Genomic DNA, 19,078 nt, shown 5'->3' on the forward strand with positions numbered 1-19,078 from the left:
TGTGCACATAGAATATACATGTGGTGTACATATAGTTGATTTCATGGCCTGTTAGAGATTTCTTCTTCTTTCAGGAAATTGCCAAGCATTTTGATGTGAATAAAGAAGGGTATGAAGTAGTGGAGGAGGCCATCGAGACCATGACTGGTGTGGCCTGGTACATTAACGACATGAAGCGAAAGCACGAACACGCAGTGCGCCAGCAGGTGAGTCATGAAGGTGATTTATCTCATGTTTCTGCAGCAGCATCTGAACTGTATATATCATACAGTAAGAGATTGAGATAAATGAAAGTTCAATAGTTACCTCCAGGGGCGGACTGACAACTCATGGGGCCCCTGGGCAATAGGGGATCATGGGGCCCACAGTCAAAACACACCCAAAAAAGCCTATAAAAGTTACCAGAGGCATTTCATGGGGCACTCTACTGACCCCGGGCCCTCGGGCAGTGTCTGAGTGCTCAAATGGTCAGTCCGCCTCTGGTTATCTCCCTTGCTGAGCATAAACCTGTGTCATTCCAGCACTCAGATGGTCTATTTTCTGTCCTAGTTGGCTACCTTCACACTAGCCTGCATAGTAAAGTGCAACAGTTTACCGCGCAGGCCAGTGCAGAGCCAGCTCCGGCAGGGAGCAGTATGATGTGTGTATAAGTGCATTGTGTTGCTTTTTTTTTTTTTTCTCTCCTAGCTTGTTTTACCGTACTGACACGCCATGCATGTCACTGTATAGCAGCGTGGTGCATTTTGCTGCTCTATGGTGTCATGTGGTGCAATTCAGTGCAGTGAAGAAAGTTCTTTCACACTGAATTACACCACACAGCACATTAGCGCTGTAGTGCGAACTGGGCACATAGAAAACAATTGTTTTCTATACCCTAGTGAGGACCTGCGGAAAGACACAGATTACCAAAAATAATGTTAGCTGTGACAAAAAAACAGCTTTAATAGGATGAAAAGTAGAAATAAATACAACCTTACATAATATTGTGAAACAAGCCAGTTGTGCGGCCCTAAGGGCCATTCAGAGATGATGAATAATATCGTACCTTTACAGCAGACGCATGTCAACACATGTACAATGAAAGAGGACTTGCATGCAAAGACAATCATGACCAATAGGCAAAATACAAAATAGTCATCTCATATACATGTTGGGGGTTGTGCCAACCATCTATCATATGTGATACTTTATTGTATTTAGAGCCAGTTCACATTACATGCATTTCAGTTGCTTTTTTTCTGCATCCCAAATGCACAGAAAGTAGGTTATATGGTTGTCAATGTCATAGATCCCATTAGTGCTTGCAGTTCCAGTGCATCCCGGTTGCAGAAAAAAAAAGAACCTGCTGCATTTTTTTCTGCACAGAACTGTAATGGAACACAGTAAAACGCATAAAAAACGCACTGGAATGCATCAAAAACACACTGGAATGCGCGAGTCCCGTAAATTGACGGCACTATACAAGTACCTGTAATAAGTAAATACTGTGCTGCCAGTTTGGATACAAATGTTTGAGTTCCTCTTTAACCGCTTGTCGCCCCATTGTAGTAGATACACTGTGACATGGCGGGAGCTGCAGGCTCTGCAATGTACATAACATAGTTACTAACATTTATAGGTAAAGTTGATCCAAGGAATATCCGACCGCCTCTCGGATCAGGAAGGAATTTTTTTCCCTGCAGGAGCAAATTGGATCATGCTTTGCTGGGTTTTTTTGCCTTCATCTGGATCAACTGTGGGTGTATGATTATAACTTTTTTTTTTTTTTTTTTTTTTTAATGGTTGAACTGGATGGACTTTTGTCTTTTTTTCAACCAGACTAACTATGTAACTATGAGCCTGCTTCCAGATCTGGGGCGTGCATGCGTGGTTGGACACAGCGGGATTTTATCAGTGTGTCCAAGCCAATTATTTATGGCTGAGACCTACTGATCAGCTGGGTCCAATCACAGTTCATAGCCCTGGTTGTAATGCAGATGAGCACTAACACAGATTACAGGGCAATATACTAACAGAACTGCACTTCCTAAAGACACCATCCTATAACCAGATTCTGTTTTGCTTTCCATTCTCAGGAAATCCAGTCTCTGCTGCTGAACTGGAAAGGCATGGATCTTACCACTTACGGCGAGCTGGTTCTAGAGGGCACATTCCGCGTTCAGCGCGCCCGAAGTGAGAGGACGTTTTTCCTGTTTGACAAGGCCCTGCTGATCACAAAAAAACGTGGAGACCACTTTGTATACAAAACTCACATCCCGGTATAGACTTTGAAATTGCTAGAAAGTACTTAAGGGAATATACATGATGCTGTGGAATGTCTAGTTTCTGTGTATATAGGATGGCTGAAATGTGTATATTGACAAATGTATATTACAGCCGACATATGTTTCAATGCAAACGCATATCTACAGTCAGTCTTGCTGAGGTGGTTAAAGTGTTAATAAACGCACAGCAGTAAAATCAGTTTGTTATACTCCTTGTGCCAACCTGTGGAATGGGTTAATCCTCTGCATTGTGTAAAAAGGCTGTTTGAACCTGACTTCTCTACTCCTCTTGCTCATATGTCCACAGTGATAAACTGAGCATGTGTCCTTTTGCACATGCTCAGTTTAGTGTGTATTGCTAGAGAGGTTTTTTTTTTCTTGGGACCCTTTTGCACATGCTCAGTTTAGTGTGTATTGCTAGAGAGGTTTTTTTTTTTTCCTTGGGAGAGTGCATATGATCACCACAGGGCCAATCAAAACAGAGATCAGGGGTTTTACATCCTCCTAGAGCAGAAAGAAAACTCCTCCTACAAGCTTTAACTAGTGCTCTGCTGAAGTTACAAGACTGCTCTAACTGCTGATGGGAAAAGGCATTTAGCCGTTTATATTTACTAAAATAATTGTATTTCTGTGTCGTGTGGGAGACCAGATATAGTGAATACAGGGTCCTGGGTTTAGTAACACTTTAAGAAAACAGCAACATAAGGTTGACATACTTGTATTGCCTGAAGAAATGAATACTGCAGGATCCGTTAGATGGAGCGATCTTCTTTCCTGCAACCCGTGGAAAGAAATTGCTCAATTCCCCCATCAACACAGTCAGTTTGATGGGGGATTCCCTCCCGCAGAGCCATTGTGTTCTCCCGGGGTGGGGGAAGGGGGGAACACAGTGATTACTGCTAGCGGCTATAATAACCTAAGCAATAATCACATGCAAAATCCGACAGGCTGGTTGTACCCAAGTTGAATCTGAGGATTCTGAGCCTGATCTCTGCTATAAGAAAGTGAGGAAACATCAGTAGCTAGAGGTGATCTGGAACTTTACTGCTACCCAGAGGTATATGCTGAAAGCTTCTCCTGACCGCTACCTCCTGAAGATGTTTGTTTTTTGCTTGATTTATCTATGTTTGATTTAAGGCTGGCCATACATTATACAATTTTCTTGTACAATATTCCTTTTAGATTTACCAAAATCATATAATATGAGGTCAAACTTAAAGTGGAGCTCCACCCAAAAGGTTCTGGTTTAAAGACTGGTCCCCCCCTCCCCATTAAGGATTGTCACCTTTGGGGGACGGGGGGTACCCAAATTTGACAGGTACCCGCTCCCACTTCCACTCCGATCACCTAGATGATCGGAAGTGGACAGCGTCCTCCCTTCCTCCCTCCCCGTAGTTTTTTGGAACATGTGACAGGTCCCAGAAGACTACAGGACCATTCAGGAAGCGCAGTGCTACTCGCGCATGCGCAGTGGGCACCCGGCTGTGAAGCCCTAAGTTTTCACAGCCGGGTGCCCACACTGCAGATGCCATTGCCCAGGGAGAGAAGACAGCCGGTAAAACGGGCTGCGGGGGACACACCACGGCACCGAGGGACAGGTAAGGCTGGCCATACATTATACAATTATCTGCAGATTTTTGGTTTAGATTTACCAAAAACCATATAATAGGAGGACAAACCTAAACAACACTTTCAGTTGTATCCAATTAGGCAGGCCCTTGCACTACATAGTTGAAGGTAAATCTAAAGGAAATTGGGCAGAAAATCTGCAGATAATTGTATAATGTATGGCCAGCCTAAGTGTGTGTTTTTTAAAAGTCAGCAGCTGCAGTTTTTGTAGCTGCTGACTTTTATTTTTTGACAGCGTGAGTCACTCCACTTTAAACACTTTGAATTTGTATGCAATCAGTCAGACCCTTGCACTACAAAGTTGAAGGTAAATCTAAATGAATTTGAACAAAAAAAATTGCGTAATGTATGGCCAGCTTAAGCAAAGATGCTGCTATGTGTACAACCTGTGTATTTTAAAAAGGCTTTCTGCTGCAGCGTAGTGTTGACTTTTATTCTAGATTTCAGTGGGCATTAAATTGTAACTTACATAAATTAGCAACCGCACTTTAGTAAGATTTGCATTTTAAGGCCCACTCAGCATTGCATGTGTTCATTATATTAAAGCTCTTACATTTATTAGATTGTATCCTAAAATTCACTTGAATGTGGTCATTTAAAGGGAACATAAACTGCTGGCTGGTTTATGTGAAAGCGATTTTAATACTCTTCATAGATAAGCATGTAACATCTTTAGCAGCTTAGCAATAAGAAGATCAGGTTAAGGTGGTTTAGGGGCAAGCAATATTTCCAAAGACTCGGTTTATTTCTTAACCATGAGCTGCAGCAAAATTAATCTACTGTTCCTTTGCTTAGTGTGACCCTTAATAAAACAAAAATGTCATAATTGCTAAATATCATGTTTCCCTTGTAAGGATATGGTAAACGGTAAAATGGAAGGATGCAGCTAAAAGGAATTCTGTAACTGGGGCCACTATAGTACATAGTTAGTCTGGCTGAAAAAAGATAAAAGTCCATCCAGTTCAACCATTATAAAAAAAAATAAAAAATTATAATCCTACACCCACAGCTGATCCGGAGGAAGGCAAAAAAACCCAGCAAAGCATGATCCAAGCTCTTAATTGTTAGGTAATTGATCTACAGGTTGAGTAGTACAGACCACAGCGGTCATACACTTTTTATTGGGGACCAACGATATAAACTGGCTTGCAATCCATGCCAAGAAATCATCATGAACTCCAGTGTACTCTGTCTGTTTGTATTATTATTATACAGGATTTATATAGTGCCAACAGTTTGCTCAGCGCTTTACAATATAAAGGGAGACAATACAGCAACAATACAGTTCAATACAAGAGGGATAGGAGGGCCTTGATCCTTGGAGCTTACAATCTAGGAGATTGGTCTTATTCACAGGAAAGAAGTAGAAGATAAAACCACTATGTTATAGTTAGAGCAAGAATTTGTTACCCCAATTAATTTGAGTTATTCATTGGTGGTATTTATCCGAGAAGGTAAAAAGCCAAAACACTTGGACAGATATACGTGCCTTGCGAGCTTTTTGAACACTACTGTGTTTAGTGCTCGTAAAACTGGAGAGGAGCATTTCCACAGTTTCCTATAGTCAAGGCCTGATGGAATGGGCTGGATCCAGTAATCTCTTCTGAGTGTGACATCCCCAGACTGGCTGAGCCAGTACCTGTAGCCACATCTATTGGAAAGGATGCCGATGATGTGTTCCAGAATAATACCTTTTATTTTTTTATGATTGACTTTGCTCTGGTCCCAACAATCCACAGGCTAATATATCTTGGTAGACAAGTTTTAGCTTTAGTTATAATTGCAGTTAAAGGTATTCACTGCTGTTTATTATAATGTGTATTTTCTTTTCCAGTGCTTTTTATTAAGTAGTTCAACGAAAGTACAAAAATGCTAACATCTTTACATATGGCAACATTAAACATTTGGGCTCATACAAAGGTACAAGAATTCACGGAAGAAGAAAATACAACCTTTTCTAGAAAGTGTGGTGCTCCCATAATGCAATGTGGGAAACAGATTTTAAATGTTAGGGGTATGAAAACATAAACAAAATCCTACACCGCACCTCTGTTAGTGTTACAGATATAGGGAGGGTGATGGCATGATAAGTAGTCCCTACCAGGGGCGGACTGACAACTCATGGGGCCCCCGGGCAATAGGAGATCATGGGGCCCCTGTGTCCTTGCCCACACTCAAAGCACACCCAAAAAAGCCTATAAAAAGGTACCAGGGGCATTTCATGGGGCCGCCTATTGACCCCGGGCCCTCAGGCAGTGTCCGAGTGCTCGAATGGTCAGTCCGCCCCTGGTCCCTACTACACACTTCAAAGGTCTTGGAGGACTGCGGCCCATTCACAAAGTGCAGCATGCTTCCCGCATGTGCAGTAGGACACTGGCTGCCTTAGTTTCCCTTAGTCAAAATGGCTGAATAAACTCCGCTTTAAGATGATCATTGATATGCGTTTATTTAAGGTAGCCCACTTATTTGAATGGGCTGCTTACTGGACCAGAAATCATGCTTGCAACATCTTTAGCAGCTCCGTACATCACAACTGCGCACTGCAGTACACTGGAACGCACATTATTGTAAATTACAGTGACATACAGATTGCTGCAGCACTGGTGTGAAATGGGCCCCTGTTGTTTTATATTTAGTTCTGCTTTACTCCATAAATTTGAATCAATATGCAAAAATGTTGTATAACATTTGGTTCCTCATTCATTTTTTTTTTTTTTTAGTGTGGAAGTCTGATGTTGATTGAGAGTACAAGGGACTCCCTTTGCTTCACTTTAACACACTATAAGAACAGCAAGCAGCAGCATAATGTGCAGGTGAGTGTGACTGCTCAGACTATACACATGATCTGATGTAGAAATGTTCCATCAATAGAAACCATGGATTATTTCTCTTTGGACTCTTGCACAGTGTACTGATGTATGAGCAACAGACATTCCTGGCAGAAAAAAATGCAAGGATGGGCTGTATATCACTTCCGCATATTTGAGAGTATGCACATACAAGCAGGAAGTTTGGTATTTGCAAGTATACACAAAAATACTGATTGGCAACTCTGATTTCTGCTCTTTTTTTTACTAATCAATACGCAGCACATGTGTACAGACCTGTGTGTACAGGCACATTGAAAACAATGGGATGCATTTCAATAATAATAATTAAAAAAAAAAAAAAAAGTGCCTCTATGCCTGAAAGCTGAGCATTTTCAGGCAGCAGTGTGCAAGAAACCTTTATGGAATGTGCTGCAGGGCTGAACAATGTTCAAACCTGGTGGCATCTGGACCACTGATAAAGGTGTCTTCATTGACTTAACTGTACCGGCCTCTAATTCTCCTATGTTTCTCTGAACACATTTTTCTCCACAAACTTCCTGTAGAATATGAACTCTCCTGATTCTTTCTCTGTGACTGTTAACTATGATATTTTTTACATCAGTGATGCACCGATTTATCGGCTGAAAACAGGGTTATCCTCTTTTTGCAGATAGAAATAAAAATGGTGCCATAATGATAATTGACGTCAATGCAAAATTGCGTCCCATTGACTTCGATGCAAAAACGCCCCTTATGACGTCAGTGCAAAATTGCGTCCCATTGACTTCAGTGCAAAAATGACTTCTATTGACTGCAATTCAAAAATGCCCCCTATAGACTTATATGCAAAATTGCATCCCGTTGACGTCAATGCAAAAATGCCTTTGTTTACGTTTTTTTAATTTTATATATATTATTTTCTGTCCAATTTTTGTGTTCCTTTCAATAAGTTATTTTATTACATTGTATTTTTTAGATTCATATTCATTTAAATTCATGATTGTCATTGAAAAAAGTCAAATATAATACAATTCTATATAAAAAAAAGTATTTGTTTTTTAAAAAATGTTAATTTCGGTTTTTTGGTCAAGTGCATCCTTAATTTTCGGTTTCGGTCCATCATTTTCTATCTATAAAACAATCTAGCTGCCATTTGTGATACTAACACTATACTATACAGCATTTTGCTGACCCTGGATTGGTAAAGTGGGTCAGGTATAGAAAATGAGTTGTTGAGTCTAGTGACTCTCACTCCTCATGCATGAAAAATATCAGCTGTACTTTCTCCTAAGTATGAAATGTCAAGGCATGAATACAATGCCATTAAAAATCTAAGCAAACTAGTATTTCCTCCTGTGTGAAAAGCCAGGGCAAGAGCTTTTACTCTAAACCATGTAAATGTCCAGAGTCCGCTGGAAGTTTGGGACCTGCTGGGATTTTATTCTGTAGTCAAGAAAACAAATCTTAAAAGCACATTGTGTGCTACATCTGTGCAGAAGGCTCTTCATCTTACTGCTACATAGGACGCACAGAGTAACAGGCATTCAGCCATTTGCACTGAATGTTCAGATATTATTATACAGGATTTCTATAGCGCCAACAGTTTGCGCAGCGCTTTACAAAATGCATACAGTATATGTTTGTACTTTTTTATGAATCTCATTTAATTCTGATTTTGCACAGGCCAAAACAGTGGAGGAGAAACGTATCTGGACTCATCACATCAAGAAACTTATCTTAGAGAATCACCATGCTATCATTCCACAGAAAGTAAGGAGATCATTTACCATTCTGACTCTAAAACCAGCCATAGACGGAACAATTCCCCCATAAATAGTCAGTGTTGATGGGGGAATCCCTCCCGCTCAGCTATTGTGTTCTCCCGGCGGGGGAAACCATCTCTGCCGGAAGAACACAGTAAATACTCCTAGCAGCTACAGTGGGGCAAAAAAGTATTTAGTCAGCCACCAATTGTGCAAGTTCTCCCACTTAAAAAGATGAGAGGCCTGTAATTGGCATCTTTGCAAATAAAGTCAGCCAATGTGATTGTCTGGATTTTTTTTCTCATTTTGTCTCTCATAGTTGAGGTCTACCTATGATGCCAATTACAGGCCTCTCTCATCTTTTTAAGTGGGAGAACTTGCACAATTGGTGGCTGACTAAATACTTTTTTGCCCCACTGTATAATAGCCGCTAGCAATAATCGCGTGTAAAATCGAACAGGCTGGTTGTACTCAAGTTGATATATCAATCCATTTGGGTACATTCAGCTTGCACATACACGGGCTGAATTTCAGCTGGTCCTGCTGTACCGGCAGAGATTTGAACCGTCTATGGATGGCTTAATGCTCAGTGTGTATGAGGGACAATGAAAAGCAGAAATGCTCAAATCACTGCAGCTGGACAAATATGTGCATTCCTTCAAAGTGGTGAAAATTTCAAGTTAAATAAATATCATTTTTTTTTTTTTTTTTTTTTAGGCAAAGGAAGCAATTTTAGAGATGGACGCATGTAAGTGTGCAGAGATACAGTTTAACTAATATTTTTTATTTTAATATGCTGATTTGCATCTATCCCTTTAGTGTTTTTAATTTCTGAAATAATACATTTGATCCTGGTCCAGTTAAAGGGGGTTCCCATTTAAAGAGGACATGTCAGAGATGCAACTACCCAGAACCATGATGTTTGAGCTCACCCATATTATCGTCTTTTCAGATCCTGGACGTTACAAATATAGTCCGGAAAGAATAAAGAAAACCATGTCAACAGTTGACCCTACGGTTGTACTGCGGTCTGGGCGCAGGCAGTCAGGTATAATACTGAAAATAAATATTTATTACTGTGTGTAAAGCTGCCAACATTTCTGGCATTGGGATGTAAAACAAGATTGTCCCCTTTCCAAATAATAGATTTCATTTTTTAATATATAAAACTGTGTATCAGTTATTTTGGCTTTTTGGAAGAAAGAACACCCAGACACCAAAAAATATGTAATTCACTGCTATTTCCATCAGTGCAAAGTCAAGTATTTGCTTTGTTTTGGGCCATATCTTGTATGAATATACCATTGCCTTATGTTGGCTTTGAGAATGTTCTGCTTTATCACCTGGCATGTAATCTTTGATGCTATATTTAATGATTTGAAAATTTGCTTTATCCTTTCAAATATTTGGATTTTATTATCTCTGCTGAGTTTTCTTTGCCATTAACTAGTGATTGCCAATGCCTTTATCATTTTGCCTTTCTTCAGAGTTTCTGTCTAAACTCCAGCTACACATGCATTCTAATGTCCTTTTTAATGTCTTTTTTTTTTTTTTTTTTTTTTTTAAGTAGTATTAAACACAAAATAAAACATTTACTATATTGCAGCTTACCAATTCTTAGATGTGAAGGCTACATTAGTTTTCTTCTTTTGTCTTTGTTTTATTTTCACCTGGTGATCTGGCCAGTAAGTCTGCTAGTTTTGACAGAGCGAGCTGTTCTGCAAATACATCAGTTGAGACAAAACATTTACAACAGACAGGGGTGCTTATAATGATCTTTTTTTTGTAAAACTTATAACCCAAACTAAAAAAAACTGTTGTAATTTCAGCGTGAGCTTGAATTTGACTTGTTTGTTAGTGTGTTTAAATTTGCTAGTCCAGCTAGCACTCCTTTCCCCACCAAATGCTTTCTACTTTGCCCCTGTGCTACTTCATCCAGAGTGGAGGCCCTCTAATACAGGAGGTGTGTTACTTGCCAGATCACTAGCTGAAAACAGAGGGAGGAGGGGGGGAGGGTAAAAACAAATGCAGTCACTACATCTAATGATTGGTAAGCTGCAGTATATTACATTCTTGTTGTTGGGTTTAATACTGCTTTCAGTTGTAGATTTGTTGCTCCAGTGATTAAACCCCAGTTACTGCATGTTCTTTATCCAAACTATGTTAAATATGCTGCATTTATTTGTTTCTTCTGCCACGCAATCCAACTCTGTTTCACGCCATGCATAGCTTACTCATTTATTGAGAGAACATCATTTTATTTTGGCATCCCTAAGCAACATAAATAAATGCAACTGCTTAATTATATGAATATGTGGCTAACCAGAATTAAAAAGGGCTAGAAGGAAGAGCACAAATAACAATGCTCCTTTTAAAGGTGCTACTTTACAAATACGGCTTCTTATGTGGTAAGTGGCAACAGCTGAAGTTAGCGCATTAAACGTCTATACAATGTACAACTATGAACAAAATATGTAGTTATGCATTTGTGTGGACATATAGAAGATAAACTGAGTACCATAAAAACTTTATTACGTACGATTAAAAATCTATTACAAAACATTAAAAAAAAAACTATCTCCCCATAGGGGTTCACAACATGCAAAGATTTCGATTACAATACACATGTGGACGCAACACGTTTTGAGAATCCTTCAGGAACACGTGTGGCAGAATCTGTACACTGAAACCTACTCCTAATCTTAAATAGAGTAATATCAAGCAATATGGTAGACTGAAGTTCATAGCATGTGCATGTTGCCCATAGAGGTGCAAATGAGTAGACCAAGGTGAAGCCACTGCCTTGGGTGGGGAATTCAGGTACATTCAGTAAACAGCCAATGGTCTTGTATACATAATCTTAAAATAGAAGGACCAACGTCCCAGTGGGGAACAACACAGATCCAATGTAAGTAAGTCGCCATAATGACAGCAAAGTATTTGAGGCACGCACATTTGTAAGAGGGGGCTCTTGATAAGTATCTTAGAAACAAACTCTGTTCACATCAATCTAGCCTGTATGGGCTGACCAGGCTGGATTGGTGTGAACTGAATTTGTTTCTAAGATGCTTAACAAGAGCCCCCACTTTAGAATATATGTGCCTCGACTACCATGCTGCTTTTATGGTGACTTGCTTACATTGAGTCTGGATGGTTCCCCATGAGGAAGTTGGTCCTTCTATTTTAAGATTATGTTTACAAGACCATTGGCTGTTTCCTGAATATACCTAAATTTTCCACCAAGAAGCAGTGGCTTCACCTTGTTCCTACTCATTTGCACCTCTATGGACAACATGCACATGCTATGAATTCCAGTCTATCCTACTGATTGATATTACTCTATTAAAGATTGGGAGTGGGTTCCAGTGTACTGATTCTGTCACGTGTGCTTTTGAAGAAAGATTCCCGAAATGCGTCATGTCCATATGTGAATTGTAATCAGAATCTTTGCATGTTGTGCAAAGAGTAAGAGATGCAGAGAGTAATTTTTAATGTTGTGAGAGAGATTTTTAATGGCACATAATAATGTTGATTTTACGATACTCCGTTTCTCTTCTATATATCCACATAAAGTCTCTGACTACATATTTTGTTCATAGTTGTACATGATTTGCTGAGATGTGGACATATAGCACTCAGTCTGGGTTTCTTTCCTGCTATAAACGTCTATACAATGTTCGCATATATACTGTCTTCTTACAGCACGCAAAAAATGTTAAAATGTAGCTGCTCAGTTCCTACTCCTGTGGGAAATGCATTCTTTGTCTGCTTGGTAAAATGCTATTCCCTTTAATTACATTTGGTGTTCAATAATTTTTTCCTGCTGATGAAATCAAAAGCTTGAACACAACTATGTGCAGCAAGCATGGAACCCTTCTGACATAGTTGGTGTCTCCCATACTAACTGCGCTCAGACTGGGAGACTGGTGTTGGATTAATCAACCAAATGAATGAACATCCTAACAAGTTGTCTGTCCTGTCCCCCAGATCCGAACCACTCTAGATACATCCCCGGAAATGTTAAGGAGGGAAGCGCACACACCGCAGATAAAGGTCGCAGAAAGTCTGGTGCGAGATTTTTATTTATAATGGTGAAGCCTCAAAAAGACGCTTAACTAGAGCAAAAGTGAACAATAAGATGTGCATTGTAGGAGACAATGTTTCTAAAGCCTAGACAGTGTCTGTAGAGGTAGATAATTGAGGCCAGCCAACTACTCTTGTGTCATTGTCCTTCAACTAACCAATTTACAATCTTTTCAGTAGTCAAAACTTAAGTAGAAAGGATTACCAATAGAATAACACATACTAAAATGGAATAACATATACTTAAATAATAAACTAATCACTGACCATAAAACGAATTTGCCAACAAATATACATAGTACCCAATGTTTTCCTATGATAGATTTACTATAGTTTTACATTAACTTGGAGAGTCTTCACTGTGTGATTTTTTTTTCTTCTTTATATTAAATTAATGTTTTTTTAATTATTGTTTGTTTAGAGCCATCAAAGCACATTCTGAAGCATCTGGGTGAGAAAGGTATGAGCTGTTTGTTTCATTTTGTTACAGAACACACTTGATGAGATAAAGACAAAAGCGCATTAAAGTAGAACTGTAGGCAAAATGTTTTTTTTTTCCACTTTGGATAAAGGGAGGGGTTATAACCCCTGTAAGGTTTTTTTGCCATCTGTGCCCCATTGGGGAGCTTTATCCTTCACTTCCTGTCCCATAGACAGAAAGTGAGAGGAAATCTCTGCAAATTAAGGGAATCTCTTGGGAACCCCCTGTGTCCCCATTGGAAGATTTCCCCTCTGTTTTCTGGGAACAACCCAAAATATGTGATTTTCTTTTACTTTGACATTCAATGATAATGGTAAACAGGACAAATAGGGTGAATCTCCCTAATGGCGGCACAGATAGCAATAAAAACTGGCAGGGGTTATAATCCCTCTCCACTCTATCCAAATAGTAAAAAAATGTTTTACCTTTAGTTATACTAATAAATTAGAGGAGCATGTTGTATTACAAGATAATCTGCCAGTATGTTATTTGTTTGATGGCCGTGAGCACAAACAGAATTGGCTGCATTATTCATTAATCCAGTACAAGAGCAAAATGCCAAGTGCACTGCATACAGCAACCAATAAAACGTCACCTTAGACTGGTCAGGAATCCATAAAGTGGATGCTGATTGGTTGCTGTGAGTTGCTGGGACTTGTATTTTGATAATAGCACATACAGAATAAGACCACAATACTTCAGAGATCAGTCATTTATTGGGAAGCCCATTTTTGCATTGCTATTACAATTCTCTACAAGGGTTGCTTTTGATTACGGTACAGTATGGCCAGGAAATTATTTTGTCCTTACTCTCAGGACAGATGATGGGTTTAACAAACAAAAGTGGTTTACAGGCTGCAGGGATTTACAATACAGTAACCACAGGTACAGATTTTTAGCTGGTACTGACTGTTGTGGTTCTTTTCTCAGTTTGTTTTCTATGTAAAAATGCCATTTTCATTTTTTCCCAAGAATTATAAGATAATAGAAAATACATAAAAATATGAAGGTGGAGACATTTTTTTGCACATTATAACTTTTAACTGTAAATTTAAATGTTATTAAAGGGAACTAGTTTTGACTTTACTAGTTCTGGGTTAGCGTCAAAGAAAGTACCAAAGAATCTGGATCATTGTGATAGCCAGGCAACAAGTTTTTTTCAAAAGGCAAATGATAAAAACTCCATTGGGTTGATTTACTAAAGGCAAACAGATTGTGCACTGCAAATGCAGTTGCTCTAGATCTGAGGGGGAGCTCTGAAATGAAAGGAAGCTGATTTCTATCATCCAATCATGTACAAGAAAAAATGTTTTGTTTTTTTTTTCATTTTCTTTGCATTTGATTGGGCATTCTTTGCAAAGTGACTCTTTACCCCATTTACTAAGTTCTGGAGCAACTGCACTTACAGTGCACAATATATTTGCCTTTAGTAAATCAACCCAATGGAGTTTTTATCATTTGCCTTTTGAAAAAAACTTGTTGCCTGGCTATCACAATGATCCAGATTCTTTGGTACTTTCTTTGACGCTAACCCAGAACTAGTAAAGTCAAAGCAAAGTCAGTCCTGATCTGAATACTTGTCCTGTCTGGTACTTGTAGTATAGAAGCCAAGCAACTAATATTTTTAACGTCAGCCCCAATATTTTTTTTTCCTGTCCATTGAGGGACACATGAAGTCTTTAGCCTTCAGTTTATACTGCCAGCTATAGCAGGATTGAACACTGGAAAACATAAAAACTGTAGGTCAACCCAGGATAACTTCCCCTTCCCACTACCAGCATGTTTTTTTGTTTTGTTTTTTTTGCTAGTGTCCTAAGAGAATAGACCTCTTTACAGTTCTTCTGTGTCAAAGCTTTTCTTCAATGTTTTGCCTTTAGTCAAGACTCTTCTCTACTTTGCTGCTTGAGCTTTGTTCGATTTCAGCTTTCCAGAGTGGCTGCTCTCAATCTGACCTTTGAATTAACACATCTGGACCTTGTTGGATTGGGGATAATCTGGAAGTGACTTTCATGCACAGGGTTCCACATATAGACTCAGTTCTGGTAAAAGCTAGCATTGGAGTGCTTCTCAGATCCTGAACCTTTGGCATTGCCTTGTCTCTGAAGACTCATTTAGAGAGTAAGACTTCCTCCATTTTTAGGTCGCTGGGTGCATATATTTGCCGTTCCCTTTGCCATGAAAGGGTTGAGCCTTATAGCACTAAGTGCTGACATCATCCTCTGAGTGGAAAGTTGCACACTCTGTGCTCTTTCACATCATGCAGCATCGAGGAAGCATCTACCTTCTGCTACTCCTGTCTGAAAAGAGCTAAGTGGATTTTTGATCTGTTTCTGCCTTCTGTCTGCAATGATTTTGGTCACCTCCCACCATCTGAGCCTTATCTGCGCCTTATCTGCTACCAGCTTTCTTGGTTTTCTGAGTACCTGAGGCTTTGCCACTTACTCTGAGCCTTACCACCATTCAATTGCAACATGTCTGATGATTGGGGACATGGAGGCCATGGCAAGAGGTAGATAGGATCATGTCCTGGGCAGAACTTTATGTTCCAGCCTTGCCAGCCATGTACATTCCAGACATGGACAATTGGCAAGTGCTTGGACCCAGGAGAGTATTGCCTATACTTGGAGGTGTTTCCAAGCTGTGTCACAGGTAGGGAAACCCAGATGTGGATCCCCTGGCTGCCAGGTTTAACAACAAACTGAACAAGTATCTCTCAATGTACAGAAGCAGCAGAAGCAATGGATGTAAAGGGAATCAGTACACTGTGATCTACTTTTTGCTCATCTGCTGTGCAGGATCGAGATAGAGAGCATTCCAATAATCATCATTGTTCCATACTGGCCTAGGCAGTTGTTTTGCACAAACCTTGTAAGACCCCTGACAGATGCTCCATGGGCTCTACCAAGTTGTGCCCCAGGGACTGATTTGTTGTTGTTTCATGGTTGCTGGCTTTAGCTGCATGGCTGTTAAATTTCAGACACTAAAGGACAGTGGCATCTCTGAATCTATGATTCTTACAGTGCTAAAAACTAGAAAATCAGCTTCCCAAAATGTCTATCATTGGACATGGAAGCCTTACTTCATCTGGTGTAAGTCTTTGGGTTTCCACTCCAGGTGTTTCTGTGGTCTGACGTCTATGCTTCCTACAGCTTAGTCTGGACCAATGTCTGCCTCTCAACACTACTAAAATTCAAGTTTCTGCCCTTTATATTCTGTTTTAGAGACTGTTGGCCTTTTGCCTTCTGATTAAGAGTATTATAATCCGAGATAAACCCTAAGCATGCAGTGTCTTTTTGTTCCACCATCTATAAGTGGCTCAAGTAGACCATCATCCAAGCTATGGTTTCAAGGATCGGGTTCCATCATTTCCTGTCAAGATGCACTTTACTAGATCTGTATGTGCTTTCTGAGCTTTTTAGCATCACACAGATGTTTCCCAGTGGCTGCCACCTGATATTCTTTTCACTCTTTATCTAGTTCTAAGTTTTACCAGGTGGATGTTTGAGCGGCAAGCAGTCCTCAGTTCTTTAGTGTTTTATTGGGTCTGTTAGCATTTGTTTGCTTTGTTGCTCACCTCTCAGACCTCTCAGTTGGACTGCTTTTAGAAGTTCTGAAGGTTAAAGAATGCCTGTGTCCTTCAATGGACGAGGAAGAAAAAATAATTTTTATACTCGCTGTTCAATTTTTTTCTTGAAGGTCCATTGAGGGAAACCGGTCCCATCCCTCTGCGTTTATGATTATGCTCTTGTCACTGCTTTTCTACAAAAATGAGGCATACTGGTAGTGAGTGGGGTTTTCCTGTGCTGGCCTATAGATTATTTGTTGGCTAGTGACCAGTCCTTGTGTAGGTGACTGTATAAACCAAAGGTTAAAGACTTCCTAAGTCCCTTAATGGACTCCAAGAAGAGGATAGTTCAAAATCAACGTTAAAAAAAAAAAAAAAAAAAAGAATAATGTATTATATATATTGATATCTTCTATTTTTGACAGAAGTTTTAAAATAAAGGTTTACTTGTTGACGACTGTATTTGTATATTGTATATGTGGTTGTGCCTTGCTCTTTCTGTCTCAGTGACAGTCTGCATTGGTTATTATCAATGCTGTGCAGAAGGAGAGGTACCTAGAGCTATTCTTTCTGTAAAGTGATATGAAAACTAGACAAATCAAGTACTAACATTTATATGTAAAGTTGATGCAGGGAATATCTGATTGCCTCTCAGGGGATCAAGAAGGATTCTTTCTCCTGCAGGAGCAAATGGAATCGTGCTTTGCTGGGTTTTTTTGCCTTCCTCTGGATCAACTGTGGGTATAGGATTATAACTTTTTTTTTTTCCTATGGTTGAACTGGATGGACTTTTGTCTTTTTTTCATCCAGACTATGTAACTATGTTCTGACAACCTAATGGTTCATATTGGTTCATGATTTCTTCATTAGTTTCTCCACTTTTGCATGAAAGCTCAGCAAGTTTCCCTGCTTAATATATCCCAATCGATTGTACATCACTAGAATTTTCTTCTGGGCTTCAGTCCCCTTTTGTCTTTTTTCAGCCAGACTAACTATGTAAGTACGAAGCACTACAGAGATCATTTAAAGCAATCTTCTATAAATTATACAAAATAACAAAACAATATACAAAAAGTGTCTGTGTAGTAGGTATTCTGTGAGGGAAATAGTAATTGTTTGAGGCACAGAGCCCCTTTGTCCGTTGACATAAATTTCGATAGCAGTTGTCTGTGATCGGTCAGTTACTGTTGTTATTTTGACCAGAAGATCGGTTCCTGATAAATGTGACACATTCCTCGGAAATGACTCCATGATGTATAATGTAACTGTACTGTGTAATGGGATTTACTGCCACAATTCTAATTAATTGTTTTTCTCTGTTTCTTTCTTTGCCCTTTGGATCTGCAGTGGGCTTGAAGGTAAGATGTTCTGTCTAAACCAATACTGCTTGTCTTTTCCCTGCATAAATGTGTGCGTGTGTGTATACACAGAGCAAGTTATGTGACCTTCAGTAGGACAATTGATCATTTGTATGCTTGATAGTTGTCCATTTACATAAAGGAGAAATTAGAGATGAATGGAAGAAATTGTGCAGCTTCAGGCAGTGCATGATAAGCCATCCATGCTCCGTGTGATTTTCCACCTTGCAGATGTTGTGTCGAATGTCTCATGCCCATCACTGCATAGAGCTGAATTCATTCTGCTCTGTCTAGGTGCTGTACTGCTAAGTCAACTCAGTAGCTGTTTGTTGTGCAAACAACTGTGTCTCACTGCAGTATTTTCCATTCATCATTTGTTTGCTCATTCCTGGGGAATCATGCTGACTTGACTAGGCAAGTGGAAAATAGTCAACAAGCTTCTCTTCTCGGTTTCTAAAACTATGTGAATCCTAAATGTCATTTGCTCATTTCAGCTAACCCCAAAGGTTAATAGACATGGGAATCGCTCTTCATCCTTACAGTGGTTCTAAAGGCTCAAGGTTTTTTACCTTAGTCTTGGTTCACATGTATGCATTTTTGGTGCTTTTTGCAGAAACACACTACAGTTCATTTAACATGGTTTCCTATGGGACACAAGTCACATCTGTGCTGCGTTTTTGGAAAGGGTCAGGGTTACACATGAAAAACCCATTAAAAACGCACCACAAAAACTACAGAAAGCGATCAAAAGCAAGCTACATCAGTATGAACCCAGCCTTAAGGATATTTTATGCATTAAGGTAAAAAGCCTTCTGAGTGCAGCTCCCCCCCCCAATCTTATACTTACCTGAGCCCCATCTTGATCCAGCGATGTGCATGCGAAGCATCTCTCCCAGGTGTCTCCCTCCTCATTGGCTCACCCAGCAGCCAGTGAGCCAATGAGGAGAGAGTGGGGCAGGACTGAGCCACAGCCGTGTGCTGTGTGTAAATGTACAGACAACACACGGCTTGGGAGGGAGCCTGCTCAAGTGACTCCATAGCAAGAGACTTGCTATTGGGGAGGGGCACACGGCGGGTAGTAGGATCCAGGACTGCCGGTGGGGGACTCCAAAAGAAGTGGATCAG

The 19,078-nt window shown here is 39.8% G+C and overlaps 1 protein-coding gene across 1 annotated transcript in view; it reads left to right on the top strand.

Annotated features, from left to right (window-relative positions):
- PLEKHG3 (pleckstrin homology and RhoGEF domain containing G3) overlaps positions 1-19,078 on the top strand; it is a 218,170-nt gene that overhangs the window by 182,883 nt on the left and 16,209 nt on the right. The window contains exons 8-15 of the mRNA XM_089671342.1: positions 75-206; positions 2,076-2,258; positions 6,614-6,706; positions 8,387-8,473; positions 9,184-9,214; positions 9,419-9,514; positions 12,971-13,009; positions 17,943-17,953. Coding sequence (XP_089527468.1) covers positions 75-206; positions 2,076-2,258; positions 6,614-6,706; positions 8,387-8,473; positions 9,184-9,214; positions 9,419-9,514; positions 12,971-13,009; positions 17,943-17,953 — 672 coding nt within the window. The remainder of the gene's footprint in view (positions 1-74; positions 207-2,075; positions 2,259-6,613; positions 6,707-8,386; positions 8,474-9,183; positions 9,215-9,418; positions 9,515-12,970; positions 13,010-17,942; positions 17,954-19,078) is intronic.

This window comes from Staurois parvus, unplaced genomic scaffold, assembly GCF_062004578.1.
Source record: "Staurois parvus isolate SC_StPar_1 unplaced genomic scaffold, SC_StPar_1.0 ptg000104l, whole genome shotgun sequence".
NCBI classification, from domain to species: domain Eukaryota; kingdom Metazoa; phylum Chordata; class Amphibia; order Anura; family Ranidae; genus Staurois; species Staurois parvus.